Source organism: Balaenoptera ricei, chromosome 14 (genome assembly GCF_028023285.1).
Source record: "Balaenoptera ricei isolate mBalRic1 chromosome 14, mBalRic1.hap2, whole genome shotgun sequence".
NCBI classification, from domain to species: domain Eukaryota; kingdom Metazoa; phylum Chordata; class Mammalia; order Artiodactyla; family Balaenopteridae; genus Balaenoptera; species Balaenoptera ricei.
In genome coordinates this window covers 7,639,220-7,665,864 of record NC_082652.1, presented here as the reverse complement: position 1 = coordinate 7,665,864, position 26,645 = coordinate 7,639,220, and the positions used below count along the sequence as shown (strand labels likewise).

Here is a 26,645-nt window from a genome sequence, read left to right as displayed (position 1 = left end):
CTTCATCTTTGTTTCAAAATGAAAGGCAGAGGTGATTTCACCCAGGAATCCAGCCATGAGGACCTGAATCCCAGTCACCAGAAAAACTTACAGAGACAAAAGATTAAAAGGAAACCTGTATGTGCCTTCAAAAGCATGTGTGAGTGGGTGAGTGAGAGTGCAAGTACACGTAAGAGAAAGGAGGAAAAAGGGCATGGGAGAGAGAAAAGGGGGGGAGATAAATCTGTGGAGAAAGAGAAGCAGGGGAAGGAAGGAGGGAGAAAAAATGGGGACTGGAGAGGGAACGGGGGCAAAACAAGAGGTGAGGGAGAAAGAGTGGTGGGGTGAGGCGTGGAGAAAACGTGTTTCAGCGCTGTCACCTGTTAATCTTTGCTGTTTCACACACCAGATACCTCCTCAAGATGGCTAATCGTCATGTAAAAACACAGACGACATGACCTTCCGTTAAATGTGAATAGGTAATGTGGGCAAGTTGAGTAACACTCTTCCAAGCTGGGCTCCGGGGGCTGGGAGGTGGTCCAGAAGAGGCCGCATCCCCTGGCAAGCGTCTGTCCAAGGCCATTTACTTAGCAATCACTGGCTCTAGGTCAACGCCGCTTGACTTCATCCTCTGCAGTCAAAGCCTCACTTGCTGCTTGAAGGCTCTCCTCGTCCCCCGTCTACCTGAGCCCCCGGCCAGGACGCAGACCGACAGTGACGATCTGCTGTCAGTTCATAGTCAGGCAATTTGACAACTATGAGAGTAAAGTAAACCCAAATTGTCCTTCGCTGTTTCTATTTAGTGAAATTTCTTGACTTACTTAAATATATGGGGGGGAGGGGCATTCCTATGCTCTCTTTTAACCATCTGACCTTGATTTTCCAATTTTACTATGCGGTTATACTTTCTCATACTAACATTTCTTCCTGAATACACTAAGTCTGAGGTTCCCAAACCCTGCGCAGAGGTACACCCCAGGGTACTGCAGCTAACTCACAGGGAAACACAAGGAAACAGAGCGACACCTGTTGGATGCCATGCAAACTACCAGCTGGAGGCAATTCAGTTTCAACCTTGGATTGTACTACATTCCCTTCCGTAACGTCATGTCTTTCCGAAGCCGGGTTTTGGCTACTTCCAGACCAAAAGCAAGTACTGTGCAAAAGCCAATGTGGCACAGGAAGTGAGGGTGGCAGTGTCCAGGAAGAGTCCAAGGTCTGACAGGATATGCAGTGCCCAAGAAGAGCATGCAACCTAATACTAATTCATTGTGGTTATTTAAGAATGAATTAAAAATATTCTTTTTCCTTTCAATTAATGTGAACCATTTTTTTTTTTTTTGAAGAGCTACTAAATTGTTAGGACATAAATATTAAGTTGTTTGGACCTAACTACTTAATAAACAGAACTGTTAGCTATTTCTTTTGGCCTACAGGCACTGTGAAAAAATAACTGAGACTCTAAAGGTTCTGTGGAACCAGAAAGGTTGGGCACCTCTGTACTCAATTCTTTCAGAAGATCATTCTGCATTAAGGAATGTTCCCACTTTTTTATATATATATATACAAGGGATCACACATTGTTGAGATGCATTTTTAAGAAGTCACGCTTTCAATTACTCTGTATTTTTGGTATATTCTTTTATGGTGATTTTTGGTTTAGAAACTATAGCCACTCTATATAAAGAGATACAAAAACAAGCTGTTTTAGAAGGCAAGGAGACTCATTTCTCTTTTGCTAGTTTTCTTCAAAAGAAAATGAGGTGAACTAAGAGGAATCAGAACTGTTCTAAAAAGTAAGAGGACAGGTTGGGGGAGCAGGGAGGGCTTGGGTATCTCCAAAGAAATGGACACTTTATTACAACGTAATAAAAATTACACAAGAAATAATTCCTAATCCAGAGTAGATACTTCCACGGAATTGTTCCTGGATTAGTAAACTCGATGTCCGCTTTAGAGTCTGCTGACCCACTCTGAACAAGGCTTCGTCCAAACAGAGGGGTTTCTTCATCCATTTCACTCAAACATTCAAAAAGTTCTTGACAAGCTTTTCTCATAAGTCCATTTGTAATTTTTCTGTTGAAGATGCAGACTTTTATATGCAAAATGACATAGTCCAAGCAGGTTATTTATTTTACCTGAACATAAGAGGAACAAAGTCCAGAGAAGCATAACCCCTACTTTAAAGAAAGATGCTTCCGCCGTTGCCTTCCCTGCCCAAGGTCAATGGAGAGAAGGCAAAATGAGATCAAGGGCTAGCCGTTGCCTTCCCTGCCCAAGGTCAATGGAGAGAAGGCAAAACGAGATCAAGGGCCAGCAGCCTTACTGCCCGATCATGACACTTCACATTCTAACTCCTGTCTGTAGTTCATCGTCATAAGGCAGAGATCCTGAATTCAGTCTGGAGTACAACCTCATACTGCCACTTCAAATTTAAACAGTATTTGCCTCACTTCAAGTGAATAAACTAAAGGGCGGGGGTGGGAGGGGGGCGAAGCCAAAAAAGTCATTGCTTTGACGCTAAAAACAAGCATGACATTAACAAACAGAATGAGATGCTGCCTATTTTGATTCTGATGATTTTCTCTTGCTGATCTAAATGGGAAAGAGAGGGAGAAAGTAAGAGGGAGTGGGGGAAGGGGGAGATGGAGACAAAACAAAACATGGCTTTTCCTAGCATCCTTTCAAGTTCCCTAAGTTCCCCTCTGCATCCTCTGGCCTGAGTCAGGAACGCTCCACACACTAACTGCTTTCAGTGGGTTAGACTGTATGAACATAATACTAAAATTCTAAGAACATGCCTTTTCTCAAAAGACTGTAGTTCCTAAAATTGTTTGATGTCAAAGAGAAAGAGACCCAGGTCCTTGAGGAAAAGGGTCCCTCCAATTTTCCTGTCCTTCTGATGCCAAAATAATTTCAGAATACTCAATCATCCCATATGTTAGACTAAGTAGTAGTTACTACAGATTCACCAAGAACTGTGATATCTTCAAGTCTAAGGAACCTGAAAAGGGCTGTTAAAAAAATTCTTTATTTCAAACTTGTATTCTTGCTAGAGGGTTTTGTTTTGTTTTGTTGCAAAATGTGTAAGGACTTTCACAAGCTACAGAGAACATTTAGTACAAGGGCAAGGGGAGACTTAACATCTCCTAAAGCAAAGCAGGCACACCGACGGGGCGGGGGGGCATTTACAGTGCCTGGGATGCAGAGACACGCAGCGGGAGAAGGGAGGCTTACCAGTCCTGTCCGACTGGGCTTGCTGCTCACAGAGGAGGCCACAGAGCTCAGGGAGCTGAGAGACGAGGCAGAAGGGCTGCGTGGCAGGCTGGCGGGTGTGGTCGCCATCACCCGCCTCACTGCAGCGGCCTTGGCTTTGGCTGGTGTGGTGGAAGGGAAGCCAATCCTGGTCACTTTGTGGACAGGAGCGAACAGGCCATATTTGGGTTGACACTGAAAATACCTTTAGGAGACAACAACAGGAACAGTAACAAGAAGCAACTTAATTACAAGAAATAACAACTATAACCGAAAAGCTCTCCTGACTCCTAACTCGTGACTGGTTTGCTGTGAATTTTACCAACCAGCTGGGGTGGTGCACCAGCCTGTGGCACTCACTGGTGTGCAAGCTGATAAATAACCACAATAATATATATATTTTTTAATTTATTATTTTTTAAAATTATTTATTTATTTTTGGCTGCACTGGGTCTTCGTTGCTGCGCGCGGGCTTTCTCTAGTTGTGGTGACCAGGGGCTACTCTTCGTTGCAGTGCGTGGGCTTCTCATTGCGGTGTCTTTGCTTGTTGCAGGGCAAGGGCTCTAGGCACGCGGGCTCAGTAGTTGTGGCTCATGGGCTCTAGAGTGCAGGCTCAGTAGTTGTGGCGCAAGGGCTTAGTTGCTCCGCAGCATGTGGGGTCTTCTCGGACCAGGGCTCGAACCCGTGTCCCCTGCATTGGCAGGCGGATTCTTAACCACTGCACCACCAGGGAAGCCCCACAATAATGTTTTAGAAAACACACTAGGAAATAACAGTATGATACACAGAGATGGAATCACTCATCTGTTACTAAGATTCTAAGCAAAGGGAAGGTATTTCTACTATCTGATAAACACACAGCAGAGGAGTGATCTCACTTCATAAAACCTTGCCAAACAAAGGGCAAGAGAAATCAAACAAGCACCTAACTCTGGCAGGTTCACTCAAGTAAAGGTGGAGTAGTATCAACTGGTACTGACACTTGGAGATCTCACGACTCTAGTGAATTATAACATCTTAATATCAAGGATATCAATGATATGGCTTCAGAATCGCTGCAGCACTAAGATTTTTTTTAATCTCCTCAAGGCATTATTATTGTATTTGGTACATAAGACCTATACGCTTATAATCAGTCTGTAAACATTTTATAAGTAAAATGTTAACTACAACACTTTATACTACTAACAATAATGCATCAGAGACCACAACTGTGCTCAAGGCCTTCAAAGCACCTGAAGTGTGGGAAACGCCTCTTGCATTCATCTGCATGACTTAACTCCCACGCTATCCCTGGGAGGTGAGAGTGGGGTTATCCTCACAGTGGAATAGGTGTGCCTGCCGTCAGTTCTCTTGCCACAGGACGGAATCCTTGTCACCAGGTATAAAGACACATTTTGTGTTCTCGTCCTAACAAGAGCAGCTTCCTTCTCCTCACTCCCCCTACGCTCCAACGCCCAGAAACTCATTCAGACGTTGACTGCTATCGAAGGGAGAGCAGCCAAAAGGATGATATAGTATTTCCTTTCTATTTTGAAAAATAAAATGAAAACACTATAGATGATACTATATTTGTAGAAACATGTCATTACACACTTGTCTAAATCCATAGAATGTATACCAAGAATAAACTGTAATATAAACTACAGACTTTGGGGGATAATGATGTGTCAATATAGGTTCATCAGCTGTAATAAATGGACCACTTGGGTGCAGGATGTTGATAATGGGGGAGGCTGTGCATGTGTGGGGCAGGGGGTAGAGGAGGGATATCTCTGTACCGTCCTCTCAATTCTGCTGTGAACCTAAAACTGCTCTAAAAAAAAAAAAAGTCTTAAAAATAAATAGATAGGGCTTCCCTGGTGGTGCAGTGGTTCAGGATCCGCCTGCCAATGCAGGGGACACGGGTTCGAGCCCTGGTCCGGGAAGATCCCACATGCCGCAGAGCAACTAAGCCCGCGAGCCACAACTACTGAGCCTGTGTGCCATAACTACTGAAGCCCGTGCACCTAGAGCCCGTGCTCCGCAACAAGAGAAGCCACCGCAATGGGAAGCCCACGCACCACAACGAAGAGTAGCCCCCGCTCACCGCAACTAGAGAAAGCCGCGGGCAGCAACGTAGACCCAACATAGCCAAAAATAAATAAATAAAATAAATTCTAAAAATAAAATAAATAAATAGATAGATAGATAAATAAACCAAATGCTTGCTCAGAATCTATTCAGACGCATTGCACATATTACTAAAACAGTCAGTCAAAAGAAAGACTCTGATTCTAGTGGGGGGAAAAACCTGTAGATGAGTCTTAGGAAATAAAAGTGCAGCTCTTCAGAACACTCACGTCGGGGCTTCCCTGGTGGCGCAGTGGTTGAGAGTCTGCCTGCCAATGCAGGGGACACGGGTTCGAGCCCTGATCTGGGAAGATCCCACATGCCGCGGAGCAGCTGGGCCCGTGAGCCACAACTACTGAGCCTGCGCGTCTGGAGCTTGTGCTCCGCAACAAGAGAGGCCACGATAGTGAGAGGCCCGCGCACTGTGATGAAGAGTGGCCCCCGCTTGCCGCAAATGGAGAAAGCCCTCGCGCAGAAACGAAGACCCAACACAGCCATAAATAAATAAATTTTAAAAAAAAAAGCAAACCTTTAAAAAAAAAAAAAAAAACCACTCACATCCATTTTATTATACACGGTTGGTGGGATCGGCTTGAGCACCTTTACATGCAAGAGGGAGACGAGATTCCAACTGCAAACAAACCTTGTTCCAGCGACAGCCCCATCATTCTTCCCAAGAGGCTCATCCAACTCCACACCACACCACTCCCCCTTGGCGAAGTCTGTCTCCCCAAGAAACCGGACGACGCCAGCCTTCGTGCCACCAACCTGGAAGAAGAGAACGTTAAAAGGAAGAGATGAACATGATTACAGTTTCACAGCTTAATCCTTTGCAGTCGCAGCCAGTACTGTGTTCCATCATTTCTATAAGCAGCTCTTCTCTTAACCTCCTCTCCAACTCTTCAAAGAGTTCTCTCCAAAGGTTAGCAAAGTTCACCTGGGTGGCTTCTGTCGCCAGAGTGATCCGATACCTGAGATAGTCCAATAATGAAATCGCCTAGGTGATGTGCAGTCATCAACATTTAGTCGAATTAAAAAAATACCTTATTACTCCAGAGGGAGGTTCCTGCTTCAAAATAAATATTTGCTACAAAAATAAAACCCCTACGTCATTAAAGAAAAACAAAATTCATGCATAATCCACTGTAACAATTGCTGTGTTTATGTTCCCAAACTTCCTTTACATCATTATCCAGGTAAAGCAATAACACATACATATTAAAGACAAATACTCGGGCTTCCCTCGTGGCGCAGTGGTTGAGAGTCTGCCTGCCGATGCAGGGGACACGGGTTCGAGCCCTGGTCTGGGAGGATCCCACATGCCGCGGAGCAACTGGGCCCGTGAGCCACAATTACTGAGCCTGCATGTCTGGAGCCTGTGCTCCGCAACAAGAGAGGCCGCGATGGTGAGAGGCCCGCGCACCGCGATGAAGAGTGGTCCCCACTTGCCGCAACTAGAGAAAGCCCTCGCACAGAAACGAAGACCCAACACAGCCAAAAATATATAAATAAATTAATTAATTAAATAAAATTAAAAAAAAAAAAAAAGACAAATACTCACACATCCACACACGTGAAATGTAAATTCTTTAAAATATTTAAAATATTGATATTTTCCGCCGTGAGGCTCTCCATTTCTTCACAACTATTAAAATGACTGTTCTTCACATTTTATTTTACGTGAACTGTTCAAAGCTGTGAATCTTTTTAAATGTCTCTTTGTCCCAGCTGTTGTTTGATATAACATGCAAACATTATTTCCAAAATTATCCCATCAGCATTTATTACTTCTTCCTTTGCCATTATTTTTCTACTTCAAATACTCATTTTATCATATTCTCTCTGACATGCACATAAGAACAGATCTGAGTCTTTTTACAGTTTCAAAAGTTCAATATCTGTGCTACTGCCCTGGAATTTTGATTACTGCTACTTCACAACCTGCATGATATTTCCTAGTGCTGGTTTCCCTTACTACTATTATTCTTCAGAATACTGATTTTCTTACTTTTAGCTAAGCTTCTTTTTTTAAAATTTTTTGGCTGAGCCTCATGGCTCGCGGGGTCTTAGTTCCCCAACCAGGGCTCGAACCTGGGCCCCGGCAGTGAAAGCACAGAGTCCTAACCACTGGACCACCAAGGAATTCCCTCTTTTTCCTTAATTAAAAAAAATTCCCCAATTATACAAGAGGCGAGTCACCTCAGGCAATTAAGAACATTATGAACAAAAAATAAATGTTATTCCTGTAATCTCAACACCCAGGGACAGTCACTGCTGACATTTTGGTTCATTTTCCCTGCTATTTTAGGGCAGCTGTTTAATATCCACAGTACAGATGTATCACGATATGTACCTTACTCATTTTTCGTTTGGGATGTTCACCTTTTTCTTACTGATTAAAAAAGTAATTCTTTATAATGAATTAATTCTTGAATAGCGAATACATTCTCATGGTTAAAAAACTTTTAAATGTAAGTATGTATCCAGGGAAAAGCCTCTCTTACTAAACTCCTGTCCCTAACTCTCCAACCCTCCCCATCACAGGTAGCCACTGCTATTGATGTATAGTGTGTATCCTCCTCCCAGCATTTCTTTATGCATATAAAGGCAAATGCTGGGGCTTCCCTGGTGACGCAGTGGTTAGGAATCCGCCTGCCCATGCAGGGGACACAGGTTCGAGCCCTGGTCCGGGAGGATCCCACATGCCGCGGAGCAACTAAGCCTGTGCGCCACAACTACTGAGCCTGCGTGCCACAACTACTGAAGCCCGCGCGCCTAGAGCCTGTGCTCCTCAACAAGAGAAGCCACCGCAATGAGAAGCCGACGCACCGCAATGAAGAGTAGCCCCCACTCGCCACAACTAGAGGAAGCCCACGCGCAGCAACGAAGACCCAATGCAGCCAAAAATAAATACATTTTTTAAAAAAATGAAACGTTAATTCATATTTTTACTCCTCCCTTTCATTTTTACACACAAAAAATGAGCTCTCTTGCACCTGTACTACCTGAGCTGCCCTGCACCTCGCTTTACTCCACATCAAGACACAGAAAACGCCCTCCTTGTGTTTACAATTGCACGTCATCCCACTATACGGATTCACTCCAGTTTATTAAATCAGCCTCCACTGGGAGACATTTAGGTTATGTAGGTTTATTGATTTAATAAATTTAAAAATCATTTTGGTTAATTAAAAAAAAAAAAGTCCAGTGGGATTGTGTTAAATGTAGATTTACCTTGGGAAGGTAACTTATTTTATCGATCTTCACAAGGAACCAGCTTTTCAGTCTTTCCTTTTTGTTTTTAATGTTCTCTATTTTATTTAATTCACTTTTTATCTCACTATTTCCTTTTTTCCCACTTCCTTGTGGTTTATTACTCTTTCCTTCCTAACTTCTTAAGACCAATACTAATTTGCTTTTTAATACCAAAGCTATTTGGTGCTAATTTTTCTCTGAATATAGTTTTCTATGAGTTTGGGATGATACACATTTTTTTCCAGCTCTATTTAAGCTTTGCTGAAGATGGAAAACGTTAAAGTCTCAAAGCTATATACTTTTCCTCTGAAAGACAAACTCTTTGTGAAACTGATTTTAGGAACCAAAGCAGTTACAGTTTAATTTACTCTAGGCAGGAGAGCGTGTGAACGGTGACAGAGGGCAGGCAGCCCCTGGACAGTTCAGAAACGTCCTGGTGTCATGACAGGTGTCACTGAGGAAAGATGGAGTTGGATGCCGGAGAAAACTCCACGCAGGAACCGTTGTGTCCAGCACTGCAATCCACAGTGCACAGCAGGAGACACTCAACAAGCATTTGCTGAAGAAATGAAAGGTGACCTTCTCCGTAGGGAACTACACAGAAAAGACCATTTTTCCATGTAAACCAACAAAAGGAAAAAGACATCCAGTGGCTGAGGCTGAATTTGATGGCTCAGAAGAGAGCAAAGGAAGAAATATGCTAACACAGACTAAGTAAGCATGGGCTCCAAGTTGGACAAATTCAAATGCCAGCTCTGTCTATGAATTAGTCAAGTTGCTTAGTTTCTAAATCTTAGTTTCAGAACTTCCCTGGTGGTCCAGTGGTTAAGAATCTGCCTTTCAATGCAGAGGACGCAGGTTCGATCCCTGGTCGGGGAATTAAGATCCCACATGCCGCGGGGCAACTAAGCCTGCGTGCCACAACTAGAAAGAAGCCCTTGAGCCACAACAAAGAGCCTACGTGTTGCAGCTAAGACCCAATGCAGCCATAAATCAATCAGTCAATCTTAGCTTCCTCATAAGTAAAATGGCGATAATTACAGGATTGCTGTGAAGATTAAATAAAATAATCCACATAAAACTGTTTAGTCAGTGTCTGACAGATAGTGTGAGAGTCTGCTATATGTTAGCAGCCAGTGTGTCCATGCTAAGGAAAGTACTAGTTCTAGATCCGGCAAATTGGACTTTTTAGCACTCTTATTGGTAACCATGGAATGTATGAATAGTAACCTATATAAAATTGGCCTCTGTTTTCTCTGTCCTCTTACACACCTTTCAGAGCAGCAGACGAACCAGTATCACATGAGCAGAACACAGCACATTAGTTAAAGATGATGCAATCTTTCCAGATAATCTGTTGAATTCTTTGGGGGTGAGTCTCAGTTACTGTCATGACAATTGTTTTTCCAAGAGGCGTCTAACAGGCTGTGGGCAGTAAATTCTCCAAACAAACCATGGCTTCACTCAGATCAGAAGCTTTATAACAAATTACCACAAACAGATCAGCAACTTTTTCTCTAAATGCAGGTAACAGAACATACATCTACCCCGGAAAAAAAAAAAAAAAAAAAAGCCATAAAGTTTGTTTCAAATGGATGATTACTAGTTCCTAGAATGGGCAGTTTTCTTATACTTTTTCTCTCACCTAACTTGAAATTCTTGACTCATATAACAGATAATATGCTTTCCTCTCCCCTGTAAAAGATCCTTAGTAATTATTCAAAATATCTTTAACACAGAAAGTCACATCCAAAATCACTCACTTTTCTACTTAATCATTTTACAGTCAAATATTTTTCTAAGCATTTAAACATGATTTTATAAAGTTAAGTTTTACTTCTCATGTGTTCCAGAGAACCCAGAGTATTATAGTATGTGCATTTACATTAAGTATAAGCCACAATTTTCAAATCTATGTTTTAGGGGCAGATATCAGGATTTTTTTTAAAAATATTTATTTATTTATTATTCATTTGGTTGCACTGGGTCTTAGTTGTGGCAGGCGGGCTCCTTAGTTGCAGCAGGCAGGTTCCTTAGTTGCAGCTCGCTGGCTCCTTAGCTGTGGCATGGGAACTCTTAGTTGTGGCACGCATGTGGGATCTAGTTCCCTGACCAGGGATCGAACCCAGGCCCCCTGCATTGGGAGTGCAGAGTCTTAACCACTACACCACCAGGGAAGTCCCAGATATCAAGATTGTTAAAGATAAAAAGTTTTACAACACTGAAACAAAAAACAAAAAAATGGATCCCTATGGCAAACACAAGTAACTACCATTCATTCTCTTTGCTTGCAGAATATATATATATAACTCATAACACTGTGGTCAACCTAATTCAAAGTTAGAAGTCACTACTGGAGACCAAATTAATTTAAACTAGAAACTCAGCTAAAGGAAAACCTAGCTGTGCTCAGGCTTTAGCAAATCTCACGTTTTTAAGTTCTCATTCATTCATTCAATATATATATCCTGAGTGCTTGGGCCCTTAGGATACAAATATAAACAGAATACAGTGTTGGCCACTGACAGAAAAATTCAAGCAAATATTTCTAGTGAAAAGTGATAAGCACTTTAAGAGGTTTCTACAAAATGCTGTGGGAACAGAGACAGACACCCTTCTTGTAAACTCTTTGGAAAAATAAGAACACTGATAAATTCTGCTGGGGACTTCCCTGGTGGTCCAGTGGCTAAGACTTCACGCTCCCAATGCAAGGGGCCCGGGTTCCATCCCTGGTCAGGGAATTAGATCCCACATGTCACAACTAACAGCCCGTGTGCCACAACTAAGGACTCCACATGCTACAACTAAAAAAGATCCTGTGTACTGCAACTGAGACCTGGCGCAGCCAAATAAATAAATAACTAAATATTAAAAAAGAAAAAATTCTGCTGGGCTGATGAATGGGTCCACAAACAGGAAAAAGGAAACCTTTCATCCTCTCTCAACTCTCCCATCTAGTCATCAAATCTCAAACAAGTCATTTAACCCCACTGTGCCTCAATTTATAAAGCTATAAAATGTCCAGTGAGTGGTAATGAGGGACTGTTCCACGGGGGTTTCGTGAGCTACTGAATTTTGTGAGGTGGCTTCTCATCTGCCATATTGTAAGTTAAGCAGCTTAATTTAAAAAGGTAAATATGGCTAATTGGTATTTACCGATACAAATTTAGCCCTGACTTAAAACTTAATCACCTGTGAGATGATGATGGCCATATTTTATACTACCTCAACTAGAGAGCAATCCAGCTTAGGGCAGCTCCACTGGGCAACTCCTGCAAGAAAGCTAAGATCCGCCTGGCCCGGTCTTTATCCACGGGTCCTAATTGCATCTCGTCATACTTTACAATGTTACTCCTCTCCTTTAAGGGTATAATGTGACAACAGTATTTAAAACCCTCTGATTCTTTTGACAATATTTTATGAATGCCTACTGTGTGCCAGGCACTGCTCTAAGTACTGGGGAAAAGATGGTGAACGAGACAGAAAGTTTCCAGACTCTCATGGAGCCTAAATTCTGGTCAGGGGGAGATGGGCAATGAACAAATAAATAAATGAAAAGATCATTTTAAATACATAGAGGGGGACTTCCCTGGTGGCGCAGTGGTTAAGAATGTTAAGTGGTTAAGAATCTGGACACAGGTTCGAGCCCTAGTCCAGGAAGATCCCACATGCTGTGGAGCAACTAAGCCCGCGAGCCACAACTACTGAGCCTGTGCACCACAACTACTGAAGCCCGCGCGCCTAGAGCCCGTGCTCTGCAACAAGAGAAGCCACCACATGAGAAGCCCACGCACCGCAACAAAGAGTAGCCCCCGCCTGCCGCAACTAGAGAAAGCCCACGCACAGCAACGAAGACCCAACGCAGCCAAAAATTAATTAATTAATTAATTAAACTATTGCTATTAAAACAAAAGACCCGACACAGCCATAAAAGAAAAATAAATAAATAATAAATAAATCTTTTTAAAAATCCATTTGTAACTGTTTAAACATTTAATAGGAACCAAAAAAAAAAAAAAGAACCCCTACTAGCCCTGAGGTTGATAAAAGAGAATATTTAATTGCCAGAGTCACATTCTTTTAAAGCACTGAGATCAAAAAGTACCCCACTTGACCAAAACGGTATTAGCAAAGTTTGCTTTTCTAATCTATATGTTTCAGAAGCTACAAAGAGTCTCAGCCTCAAGATATTTTTGTAATTATGCTTAAAGAATTCACAGAAGCAGTATTAAAAGTTAGAAGATGTGATCTAGCAACAGGCATTCCAACATTAGACTCTGGCCTGGGCAGTGGTCAGACTTTCCTCTCTTCAAGTCCCAAAGCTAGACAGCGTAAGCTGCCTCCTCAAGAGCCTACACAAAGTCCTCAAGGCAGAGATACCAGCTTTGACATGTCTGGTGTAAAGATACTGGCTTAGGTTTGCAAAAAGAACCTAATTTCACACTGATCAGCCAGTGCCCAGGTACTGAGCCCCGTAGAAAACCCCCAGCACTGTGAAAACAGCACTGGTGTAGGCAGACAGGGCACCACCACACAGGAGAACAGCGTGATGAGATCCACGTGTCAGGCGCATCACTCCGTAATTGTGTGAAGACCAGAACCCAGGAGAGACGAGGCTAGCAGCATGGACAGCAGGCTGGGGGTCCAGGTGAAGAGGTGACGGCTTAATTCAAGGCAGCGCAGGACAATGGGGCTGGAGAGAGGAGGATGGGTCGTAAAACCGAAGACATGAAATCCAATGGGCAGATGGATGAGTTTATGCATTCCCAAGCCTCAAGAGTGAAAATGGCAAAAGCACACGAATCCTACCCTCTCACAGCTGAAAGCAGTGAGCAGGAAGAGGAACACTGCTATCAGCTATGACCTAAGAAGTGGCTCTACTGAACCCGGCTGTGTGCAGAGAGGAGGAAGCTGCCGAATCTCGCTTCTCATCAACAGTGTGATTCTCTGCGTTCCTTCCCAGACAGCCCTACAAGGCTATGCTGAGTAAGATTTAAGGCTTATGGAAATTGAAAATGAAAATAAAAAAAAAAAAAAGTAAAACTAAAATCAGAAAAAATGATTCAAATCTGCAGCAATCCTCACTGCAAAGGAATTAGGCTAAGACTGTGGTGCTGGAAAAGATCTCAACATTCAGCCAAGGTGTCCAGAAAGAGTTAACATAATGTGAACATCTGGAGTCTTCTCAACCTTGGGCCATACAAAATAACAGATCCTTCTACTAACAACTACTCTGTCAGCAATCAAGGGAAGGAGAGGTCACTGTGTAAAGAACAGCTTCCCTAGAGCTCAAACACCCCACCCAAAAAGAGCCCAAGAACCCCCCAGGTAGATGATGAACAAACACCCAATATGAGAGCAATATCACAACCAGACTTGTAGATTTGGGGGTTATAAGTCACTGGTAAGAAGACTGAGAAAAATAGAAGAAATCAAATTATCACAAAGGGCATACTTGTACACACTTTGTGGGAACATAAAATGGTAACAGCTTTTTGGACTGTACTTTGGCAATATTTATTATGATTTAAAATATTTATATATTCTTTGACTCAGAAATTTCATTTCTAGGGAAAAAAGGCTGGGAGCAATCTAAATGTCTATGATTAAATTAGGTGCCCCAAACAGTGTGATACCAAACAGCAGCTTATTATTTTAAATGAAGAGTTGTATTTACTAGCATAGAAATGCCCCAAATCTATCAAAGTATACTGTAAAATGGTGTGTATATAATATGACCCCACTATATGTGTTTGTTTTAAATTTACATGTTATAATAAGTCTCACAAATAATGCTGAACAAATGAAGACACACAGAAAAGTACATACTAAATGAACTGTAGTTATTTAGACTCAAACACAAGCAAAATAACTTATAAATAAGATTTTTTTTTTAAATCACAGGAAGATGTTTTTCCCTTTCGCAGCATCCAAAAGACCTACAGATTTACACTATAGGATTCTTAGTTTAAGAGCCCTGGGAGCAGCTCGTAGAAAGATAAAGCTTGTCACTTTAAAAACAAAAGCCTAAAAAGTCTCCTTCTCATACTTGGTCATAAGCTAAGAATTCAGCATAGAACATACAGTACCGGACATGGAGACAACCATGTTGAAACAGAACGGCTGGAAGTCAGTCAACTTCTCGAGAACCTGACATCACATCCCTGAAATAGTGCATTACACCCGAAAATGCAGCAAGACCATCTCAAAAACATTCAGAGTAATTGGTCATCCCAGGGATTCCCAGTCTGGAAAGAGGTGAGTCTCTGAGAGTCAGCTGAACCGCTGCGTCGGCCCAAAGCAGCTCATGCCACAAGACAGATGAAAGCAATCTTCAGCTAAGGAGATCTGTGGAATATTCGTGAGGACAAATGGGAAAACAGAAGGTCCAGAGAGAGATGGGAAGGAGGCAGGTGGGTTTGTTACAAGCAGCTCCAACTGACCCTCCTTGACCCAGCTCATCCACCCCACTGAGGACCACGAGCGTGGAGGGGGCGAGGACAGGCTTCCCCAGGCCCTGACTGCCTCCCCCAAGATGGAAGTGCCCAATACAGTCATAGCTCAGGAGCTCCCACCTCGACCTTCAAGAGGTCATTGAGCTAAACCTCACACCTGACGCAGAAATCCGCTTTCCTGCTCTTCCCGCGATGACAGCAAGAACTGGAGAGAGCTGCGTGGAGAAGGCAGCCTCCACTCCTGCCCTCTCTGCGCTCGTTCCACGTGGAAGGCGCCACGAGGGCGCTGGGGGCGGGACTGGGAATATTCTATACCGCTCCTCACATAACAGTGACCTAACGAACTTAGTTCTATTGGAATTTTTTTACTGAAGCATAACTGACTTACAATGTCACATTGGTTCAGGAGTGCAACGTGGGGACCTGATTCATATGTTACGAAATGATCACCAGGAAAATTCTAGTAACTGTCTATCACCATACAAAGTTATTACAGTATTATTGACTACCTTCCCTATGCTGTACATGACATCCCTGTGACTTACTTATTTTATAACTGGAGGTTTGTACCTCTTAATCCCCTTCACCTAATTCGCCCACTCCCCCCCATCCCCCTCTGGCAGAACCAGTTTGTTCTCTGTATCCATGGTTGAGTCTGTTTCTGTTTCACTATGTGTGTTGGTTTGTTTCATTTTTTTAGATTCCACATATACAAGGAAAATCATATGATATTTGCCTTTCCTCTGACTTATTTCACTGAGCATAATACCCTCTAGGTCCATCCATGTTGTTGCCAATGGCAAGATTTCATTCTTTTTTATGGCTGAGTAATATTCCATTGTATATATATACCACATCTTTACCCACTCATCCACTGATGTACATTTAGGTTGCCAACAGAAGTTTTCTTTAATTAGGAGAACTCCAATCAAATATTTCAGATTTCTAAATCTAATTCCCTTTATACATGAATTTTGAAGTAAAAATGTTTTACATTCCTAAATCAAAGATTTCTATTAAACAAGGCAGCACATTAAAGTAGAAAAAACATATTAACTGGGAACAAGAGGCCATAATGATATGTGTACACATACATCACATACGACCTGAGGCAAGTTGCATTTGTTCTCTGGGCTTCAGTATTCTAAGCAAAAAGAGGCATTTGTTGATCTCAAAGAGCCTTTCCAGATCTAAAATACTGTGACTCTAAGGTACTCCTTTAATTTCTCCTAGAAATACTAACCAAAACAGTAAATAATTTTACTGCCTCTAAAAACACTCTCATTAGACTTAACACTTAGAGATTCAAATTCTGTTCCAAGTATGCTAGTTTTGCACATGTAATTAAAATTTTCCTACAAATACACCCTTCAAGCCTCTACAAACCAACCTGCATCTGCAGATTCTCCTCCTTCCTTACTATAAAAATGGAGGAAATCTCCGTGCGTCTCAATCGAAGGCAAAGCAATCCCTGTGGTGTGCGCCCGGGGTGCCACCTCTTCCCAGGACCCTCATCCCAACACTGATCCCCCCCGCCCCAACTGTATCTGCACCGTTCCTCTGGTCCAGATCATTTTAGGCAGGATGCAAACACCCCAGACTCTGCCATCTTTAGAAAACACCTTCCCTAGATCCAACACTCCTCCAGCACCAGCCTGACAGCTCTACTCTCCTTCAACATCCAACTTCTTCAAAGAACGGTCACCCCAAATCCACTTTCAACCACCTCTGATCTATTCTTTACGAAGCAGCTGGAGCGATCTTTCCAAACTACAAATCTAATCACATCACTTATCACTCTTGTTGCTCCTAAGGTCAAAATCAAAATCCTTAACATGGCCTAAACTTACAGGCCCTATGTCACCAGTCCCTGCAGACACCACCTAGTGAATGAGTCTCATCTCCTACCCCTATGGGCTCCTCCGCCTGTGGGGAATGACACTGGCCACTTCCCCAAACGTGCCAACTCCCTCCCATCTGGGGAGTTTGCCAATCCCTCTGCTAGAACGTTCCCTCTTACCACTACCATTGCTCTGCCTGGCCAATTCCTACTCTCCTTCAGGTCCACTTTAATCCTTACATCCTCATGGAAGCCTTTTGTTGTAAGCTAAACCATCCGGACCTTGTCATTTTGTCTGTTTTATCAGCCAAGCAGCACAATACTTGACTAGTAATTTAATCAACTGTTTCTTACTCTGGTGGAAAAGGAGAGCTACTTGTTTTGAAAGCGTGCCATACGTTATCCATTTCATTTACAGCTAAGCACTTAGAATGGAACTGCATATAACCTGTAGTCTAATCTACAAAGCTGTCCTGTGCTAAGGTAACAGGTTTCTGATTTAACCAAAGCTTACTAGATAAATAAGTACCATAAGTCTTAAATATTTTTAGGCCCTTTGATCTAGTAATTCCACCACTATAAATTTATCCTAGGAAAGTAAGAGAGATACACACAAAAAATTTTAAATGGCATTCATGGCAGCAATATCTATACAGTAAAAAGTGGAGGAGAGGGGAGGGGAAGTAAACATCAGTAAAAATGAAAAGAAGAGTAAGCATCAAAAAACCTTCACTGCAACAGTGGTTAGGATACGTGCTCTCACTGCCGAGGGCCCGGGTTCAATCCCTGGTGGTGGAACTAAAATCCCACAAGCCGCTCAGCGTGGTTTAAAAAAAACAAAACAAAAAAATATTGGTATAGCAAGTGAGTATGAGATTGAGCCGCAGAGCACTGCCATACTGAAATGATGCTCTAAGTTCTGAAGCATCAACTGCTAAAACTCATGACTATTATAAACAGAAGAAGGAACCTACTGACCTTGAAACTAAGAGATCCAGAAGGACCCCCTTGAAGGTAACAGGTATCAAAGGGTTCCCACAGGTGCATGGGGCCTTCTAGATTCATGATGCTACAGGACTGGGAGACAGAAGTCCCAAGTTCTAAATCTAAAACCTATAGTGAACGCACTATTTGACTACAGGGAGTCACTTCCTTTTTCGGGGCTTAAGTTTCCTCATCTGTAGGACAAAAAAATTACAAAAACTTCCAATTTCAAAATTATACTATCAATCATCAGCTCGACATAACAGGTTCTGGAGTAAAAATACCTACATTTAAATTGCAGAAGCACCACTCTTCAGGTTGTATGACCTTGGGCAAGCGATTGTACTTCTTAGAACCTCTGTTTCCTCACCAATTCTATGGGGGCTACTCCATATACTGCTGACACATTAAACGAGATGCACGGGACATTCTAAAGGCTAACAGCCATTCTTTTTTTCCCATTATATTACTGTACGCCTCCAAGACTGATGGAATTTTTACGGATACAAAGGAAACTGAAGAGCACAGGGTCAAAGACTTCAGACAAACGTCATGCCTTGAACTGAACTGACCAAAGTGTTGAAAAAGTCAGAGAATAGCTTTAAATTTTCATCAGTGAGAAAAACAGCTACCATTTCTTGGGAATTCTCTGGCGGTCCAGTGGTTAGGACTCGGTGCTTTCACTGCCGAGGGCCTAGGATTGAAATCCCTGGTCAGGGAACTAAGATTCCACAAGCCGCATGGTGTGGCCAATAAATAAATAAATAAATAAATAAGTAAGGTTCTGCTGTTTAAAAAAAAAAAAAAAAAGCTACCTTTTCTTGAGTGTTGACTGGATACCAGGCACTGCTAAGAATGTTATATGCATCATCTAATTTAATCCTCACAACAATGTTAGATGTTAGCACTATTATTCAACCTCATTTTCATAGATGAGAAAACCAAGAAGTTAAATAACTTGCTGAGGTCACAAAGGCAGAGCTGGACTCAGCTTGTGTTTTTAGCACTGCTACACTGCCTCTCATTTAAAACAAACAAAAAGGGGCTTCCCTGGTGGCGCAGTGGTTGAGAATCTGCCTGCCAATGCAGGGGACAGGGGTTCGAGCCCTGGCCTGGGAAGATCCCACATGCCACGGAGCAACTGGGCCCGTGAGCCACAATTACTGAGCCTGCGCGTCTGGAGCCTGTGCTCCGCAACAAGAGAGGCTGCGATAGTGAGAGGCCCGCGCACCGCGATGAAGAGTGGTCCCCACTTGCCGCACTAGAGGAAGCCCTCGCACAGAAACGAAGACCCAACACAGCCATAAATAAATAAATTAATTAAATAATTAAAAAAAAAAAAAAAAGAATAAATCAGTCACTGTGTCATTCAGGGGTTCTAGAATGTACAACATGTAGACCTTATACATTGTTTCCTGCTTATTAGTAAAAAAAAAAAAAGAAACTACAGTACATTTCCTTTTTTTTCTTAATATTTATTTATTTATTTATTTGGCTGCGTCGGGTCTTAGCTGCCACGCACAGTCTTCTCTCTAGTTGTGGCGTGCAGGTTCCAGAGCGCACGGACTTGGTTGCCCCTCAGCACGTGGGACCTCAGTTCCCAGACCAGGGATCAACCCGCGTCTCCTGCATTGGAAGGTGGATTCTTAACCACTGGACCACCAGGGAAGTCCCTCCTTTCTTTTCCTAGACCTAAACCTGATCATTTAAAAGGCAGCGAAATTCTGAAATAACATCCTGTGATCTCTGAGTTTTCCAAGACACTCAAAGAAACAGGATCTCATATTTACCAACACACTATCCTTAAATCAAAAATTAAAAACCAGAAAGAAAGAAAAAAACCTTTGTTAAAAACATCTAAGTCCCCCTCTCAGCTTGTTTTGTCAAGTAAAGTTACCTTAATATTTACAAGCTAAAAACTCAATATTCTTCTGACTAAACTGGAAGATAAAACTAGAGTCGATCCCTGCAAACCTACCCTTATACTACACGCAAACTACGTAGCCAGTTTCTAATCTGTTGTATATTTACACATAAACGGAACCAGAAAAGCTGATTACTTTCTCTATAAATGAATGGTCACCCCTACAGAACAGATTCTGAGCCCGCATGTGTGTATTTCAACCCCTCACTCAGGTCAACATAACGACCTTGGAAGGTTTATGGACTCACCAATACTCGGTCTCCAATTTTGAGCTCTCTTTCTCCTTTCTTGATTGAGCCGGCCTCCGAAAGGTTGGAAATAGATTCACTGGTGGTTTTTGTAAGGTTGCTGATCTGAGACGTAGCTGAAGGTTCCTTTGCAGTAGGCTGGGGCAATTTATGGGGAATATTTGAGGGGGTGGCTGGGGAAGAGGACACCATGCTGGCTGTCGAAGTGGACAGAGGCGAAGTCGCTCTGGAAGCATGAGTTGTCTGCAGGCCGTCGGCTTCATCTTCTGCCTGCACCTTCCTCGTCAACTTTGAAGGTCGGGTGAATATGCCCTTTAAAGGCTCACACTGGAAATACCGAATTCCTGCCACTGAACCATCGTTCTTGCCTATGGGTTCATCTAAAACAATCCCGGCCCATTGGCCTGGTGCAAACTGGGTTTCTCCCAGGAACTGGATAAATCCAGGCTTATTCCCATTCACCCAAACTCGCTCCCCAACTCGAAAATCATCCACAAACTCCTCTTGTGTCTCAGCAGACGGAGTGCTTGATGCTTTTTCACTGGATATTGTTTTTTCTATTGGAGCTGCAACTGAAAACAGAGAAGAAAGGATCAGAAAAGATTCGATTTCATATTTAAGCAGACAACCCCTAAGTTAAAAGGAAAATAAACTAGAGAAAGGGCCAAAAGCAACAGAAGTAGCCACAACTCTTCAAGAGGTGCTCTGTTTATCTTTCTTCTTCTTTTTCCTTCCTTTTTTTTTTTTTTTTTTTTTAGCAAGGAGGCAAAAAGTACTTGACCCATCACTATCATTTTCTTTTTTTTTTTAATTAATTAACTTATTTATTTATTTTGGCCGCGTTGGGTCTTCATTGCTGCACACGGGCTTTCTCTAGTTGCGGCGAGCAGGGGCTACTCTTCATTGCAGTGCACAGGCTTCTCATTGCGGTGGCTTCTCTTGTTGCGGAGTACGGACTCTAGGCACGCCGGCTTCAGTAGTTGTGGCGCACGGGCTTAGTTGCTCTGTGGCATGTGGGATCTTCCTGGACCAGGGCTTGAACCCGTGTCCCCTGCATTGGCAGGCAGATCCTTACCACTGTACTACCAGGGAAGTCCCGCATCACTACCATTTTCAATGCTGTCAAAACTCAGTGAGCTGATAAGACTTAGTCCTTATCTGCAATTAAGACTGGAAGAAGTCAAAATTGAGAAAAAAAAAAGTAGTCCTTTTCCCAGAATTCATAATATAGGTCTGATTTCATTCTTCACCCTGTATCCTGCACATCATGAGCAAATGCCCGTTCGGACCCACTGAGATGGGCTCTGTTCCCCCATTTGAGTGGTCAGGTAAAGCTGACAGGACTAGGCCCATTTAACCACACACATGCGCAATTAACTTGATGCAGGAGGGGATTCAGTGCCGCAGTCCCTACCATCATTATTCCAAGACTATTCCTTTGCTGGCAGAAATGGAAATCACAGCAGGGAAGAAAAGAGAGCACCTGGCCCGACTCCCTGTAAAGGCAAGACGACTTGGCAAACTCTACCCTACGGTAAAGACAGAGTTAAATTCTGCCAGGAATGTGACATTTACACTGGAAGTACATTCACGCGTTCACCTGGCAAGCGTTTATTAAATATTCAGCGTGAACTGGCAAAGAGAGCCTGAATTCTTTTTTTTTTTTTTTTTAATAAATTTATTTATTTATTTATTTATTTATTTATATTTGGCTGTGTTGGGTCTTCGTTTCTGTGAGAGGGCTTTCTCCAGTTGCGGAGAGTGGGGGCCTCTCTTCATCGCGGTGCGCGGGCCTCTCACTGTCGCGGCCTCTCCCCTTGCGGAGCACAGGCTCCAGACGCGCAGGCTCAGTAGTTGTGGCTCACGGGCTTAGTTGCTCCACAGCATGTGGGATCTTCCCAGACCAGGGCTCGAACCCGTGTCCCCTGCATTGGCAGGCAGACTCTCAACCACTGCGCCACCAGGGAAGCCCGAGCCTGAATTCTTAATGTCTGCCATTTACTGGGCATATCGTGATCTTAGGATGTTCCGTGACCTCTCTTGAGTTTAGTTTTTTCATCTGTAAAAGGGGAAAGCAGTAATATCTATCTTGAGGGCTTTTTTTCTTTGAATGAGGATTAAATGAAATAATGTATTTATCCACGTTATGCATCTTTCTTGAGTTCCTACCACTCCGGAACTAGTCCCAGGCATTGTTCTTCACCAGGGACAAAGCAAGACAGCACAGTCCATGCCTTCATAGAGCTCAGGGTCTAGCGGTGGAGAAGCAGACAGTCAAGGCACACACCAGGTAACTTCAGGTGGTCTAAGTGCTGTGAAGGAGACAGTGCCTCTGGGCAGAGCAGTCAGGGAAGGCCTCCTGGAGGAGGTGATACCTAGTCTGAGGCCTGATCGACAGGATTGAATCACACAGACTGGGGAGCAGAGTGGCCCAGCTGAGCGAGAGTGGGTGCTGAACATCTCTTTACCCGACACAGAAAGGGGGACTGTGGAGTTTCCATTTGTGGAGGGTTTTTTTGCTTGTTTGTTTGTTTGTTTAGAAGACAGTGGATGCTCTCAGATAGAACAGATAATAAATAATCTGCCAAAGACAGGGGCCAGTTTTTTTTTAGCATCAGTTCTGGCTTTGCACATCAACAGTTACTCTTCACAGAGTGCTGCAAGCATGAATTTCTGAAAAACAATGTTCATAAAAGTATCTTGAATTCCTTGGCAATTACTTCCTTTTAAGCGTGTAAGTTTTAGTATTAATAAGCTGCTTTAATCTTAATTTCAAAAAACCTAATGTGTGCCAAGTAACACTGGAGAAACCAAGTTGAATTACTCATGATCCCTGCACTCAAGGACTTCAAGTGCTAAAAGGTATGCACGAAAAATACTAAAAGTGAAAAAGATAATGCTAACAGGGGTAAATATAACAGTGGAAGGCTTCAGAGAAGGGTTGGCATTTGAAGGGGTCTTAAAAGAGGAAGGATTTTGAGGAGAAGGGGATGCCAATTTTGACTGACTTCCCCAAGGCTAAATAGTCCTTAAATAAACCCATTTCTTCACAATCCTTTGCTTTATCAGTAAAGCTTTCCTCTAAGATGTTGTTACCGAGTCTAAGCTCGTACTACTCACCACACAACAGGCAGATAACCAAGAGACGAATTGCTGGGGCAAAGAATAACGACTTTATTCGGAAAGCCAGCAGACCGACAAGATGGTGGCCTCGGGCCCCAAAGAACCATCTTGCCTGAGTTAGAATTCGGGCTCCTTTTATACTAAAAGGGGAGGGAGTAAAGTCAGACACTTCCTGGTTCTCATCAGCCTCCGGAGGGCATGGGTTAATTCCTTCCTCCCTGCAGTCATTCACAGGTGGGCCTGGCCAGGATGTTTCCTGTGAGCTGAACAAAGGTATTTTAGCTTAATGCTCAGTATCTGGGAAGCAGGGTTCCAAGAGATGCGCCATTATGTATAATTTAAACTTACAGGCAACATCCCTTTAGTGAGTAACTTGTAATAGAATACAAAAGGTTCTTCCCTATTACAATGTCTTATGGCCTCTCTGAAAAGAACCGGGTTTTATCCTGATACATAAAATGTAAATAACTCAGGATCTCCAATGAGTCAACACATATTTACTGAGCTCCTGTTACATACCAGGCAATTTTCTAGGTGTGTGGATGGAATACAGCAGAGAAAAAAAAAAAAGGAAAAAAAAGCGAACACAAAGATCCCTTCCCTCAAGGAAGACCAATGAATGTCTTTATGGAAGAACTTGAAGAAACAATGTTGTACTTAATAGATTATGGTGGGCACCTGTCTGGAAAGGCTGAAAACATAAGATCTAATAGTATACAAATCACATAAAAGATGGTAAAAGCAAGCATCAGATGCTTCTCTCCTGCCTCTCTTACTAAAGACCTTAGGTGATCATTATGGGATGGAAATGGAAATGCTGAAGGAGGAGATGGAGAACTGATGAGAAACAGGTTGTTAAAGATAATAAAAGACACAAGTTCATCTATAAAATGGGGAAGGTTTTCCCTCATGAGCCAGACTTGAGCTACTGTACTACCTGCTCCCTTGATGATGATGGCCAATTTCAGGTCAATGACTGTCATCATATCTTTTCTTTTTTCTTAAATAAATTTATTTATTTTATTTATTTATTTTTGGCTATGTTGGGTCTTCGTTGCTGCGCGCAGGCTTTCTCTAGTTGCGGCGAGCAGGGGCTACTCTTTGTTGCGGTGCGCGGGCTTCTCATTGCAGTGGCTTCTCTCGTTGTGAAGCACGGGCTCTAGGCGCATGGGCTTCAGCAGTTGCGGCACACGGGCTCAGTAGTTGTGGCTCGCGGGCTCTAGAGCACAGGCTCAGTAGTTGCGGCACACGGGCTTAGTTGCTCCATAGCATGTGGGATCTTCCCAGACCAGGGATCGAACCCGTGTCCCCTGCATTGGCAGGCAGATTCTCAACCACTGCACCACCAGGGAAGCCCTGTCATCATATCTTTTAAGCCAGATTAGTCTTTGTTTTCTCTATCTATCCCTAAACCCCAAGAGAAAGGTCCTGATGAGTTCAGGAAGACACGTGGGCAGAAAAACTGAAGAAACACTTTAACACTGTAAGGCTCAAACACTGAAATTAACTTGACAACTATTTCAGAACCTTACGCTGAATCGATGAAATAGACTCTTCACTGATTAAGTCTACTAAATATAAAATTCTATGTCTTTTTTTTTTTTTAATTTATTTATTATTATTATTTTTTTGGCTGTGTTGGGTCTTAGTTTCTGTGCGAGGGCTTTCTCTAGTTGTGGCAAGCGGGGGCCACTCTTCATCGCGGTGCGCGGGCCTCTCACTGTCGCGGCCTCTCTTGTTGCGGAGCACAGGCTCCAGATGCGCAGGCTCAGTAACTGTGGCTCACGGGCCCAGTTGCTCCGCGGCATGTGGGATCTTCCCAGACCAGGGCTCGAACTCGTGTGCCCTGCGTTGGCAGGCAGATTCTCAACCACTGCGCCACCAGGGAAGCCCATAAAATTCTATGTCTTTTAATTGAAACTTTCTCAAGTATTTTCAACAATATGAAGTTTTATAAGATTGTCTTTTTAAATTTTTCAAATAGAAGTCTTCACATAGGATGAAAAACTTGCTATTAAGGAGAAACATAAAGCATTACCAGGAGCAGGTGTCTTCAAGGCTGTGCTTCCAGGCTTAAGGATCTTCGTCGGGGCCTTAAGCCCGCTTGGTTTCAGCATACTCATTGTCCTTAGGATATCAGAGCTGTTTTTCCTTTGCCTGTTGCCACTATCTTTCCCCAGTCATTGATAGAACTGTGGGTGTTTCTATAGTGGAGTCAGTCTCTGGGTTAAATCTGCAAAGAGAAAAATATAAAGAGTTTAGAATCTATAGGAGAAAGAAAGTAGAAAGAGTTACGAAAGTAGCTTTCACAGCCTAAACTTTTCCTTATGTATGATAAGAAAACCATCTCCACAATGAACCTAGGAACCTAGAAAACTCCAGATATCAAAAATATGAAGATGCTGCTGAAATAGATGTAAAAGCAATTTACTATCCTAAAGACAAGTAGCTAAGGCTGGCAATATATTCACTTTTCTTTATAGTATCTAATAATACCAGATCAGTACAGTGCCTAAAAACCACACAATCCATAGAAGAGGGTTCAGAAAAATGTGCACCAAACTAAATGGGGGGAAGAGAAGGGAACTTTCAGTTTTCACTTCATTGACTTCTATGTTGCTTAAGCTTGATGACCACTAGCCCGTATTAACTGTATATACTATTTAATCCACAGAATTATACAGTAACTCAGTATAAAGCCAAGTATATGTTAAACAAGAGAAAGATTCAAATTCAAACTCTGTAAGAAAAAGCCGTATCTGGAAAGTACTAAAAGGAAGTTATCTTTGTTTTGTCTACAGAAACACAATGAACTTCTGATTTACTCAAGACCAAGTATGAATCTACAGCTTCTGCGCTCAGGCAAAACAGTACTTTGCCATTCGCTCTTTAAGAGAGGAGGAAGACCTTGGGATTTTGGAATACAGAAAAATATTTCTAGACATAATACCTAATAAAACAGAATTCAAAGAGAAAAATGCTATTTACTGACTCTCTCACACGGCTGCATTTTGCATTTTTTTTCTGGTAGTCGAGCTTGGATGACGAAGCACAGACCTCACTCTCTGGCTCTCTCACAAGCAATGCCAAGCATCAGTAAACAGTCTGGCCAGGGCTAACAGAGGAGCTGCTACGGTCCCTGCAGTGAGTTGAATGGTGGCCTCCCCAAAAGATATGTCCATCTGGAACCTATGCATGTGACCTTATTTGAGAGAAGAGTCTTTGCAGACGCAATTCAGTTACGGATCTTGAGATGAGCTCGTCCTGGATCACTTGCCTGGGCCCTAAATCTGATGACAAGTGTCCTAATTAGAAGAGGAGAGCACAGAGGAGACGGCCAGGTGAAGACCCAGGCAGAGATTGCAGCCATGTGACTACAAGCCAAGGACAGCCAGCAGCCACCAGAAGCTAAGACAGAAGCATGAGACGGAGTCTCCCTCAGAGCTCCAGAAGGAACCAACCCTGGTGAT

General features: G+C 42.8%; 1 protein-coding gene across 4 annotated transcripts in view; it reads right to left on the bottom strand.

Annotated features, from left to right (window-relative positions):
- CLIP1 (CAP-Gly domain containing linker protein 1) overlaps positions 1 to 26,645 on the bottom strand; it is a 125,971-nt gene that overhangs the window by 64,704 nt on the left and 34,622 nt on the right. For all 4 annotated transcript variants that reach the window (XM_059894955.1, XM_059894958.1, XM_059894957.1 and 1 more), the window contains exons 2-5: positions 25,214 to 25,408; positions 20,053 to 20,624; positions 5,990 to 6,114; positions 3,217 to 3,439 (exon numbers count right to left, since the gene is read on the bottom strand). In XM_059894955.1, coding sequence (XP_059750938.1) covers positions 3,217 to 3,439; positions 5,990 to 6,114; positions 20,053 to 20,624; positions 25,214 to 25,298 — 1,005 coding nt within the window. In that variant the 5' untranslated portion in view covers positions 25,299 to 25,408. The remainder of the gene's footprint in view (positions 1 to 3,216; positions 3,440 to 5,989; positions 6,115 to 20,052; positions 20,625 to 25,213; positions 25,409 to 26,645) is intronic.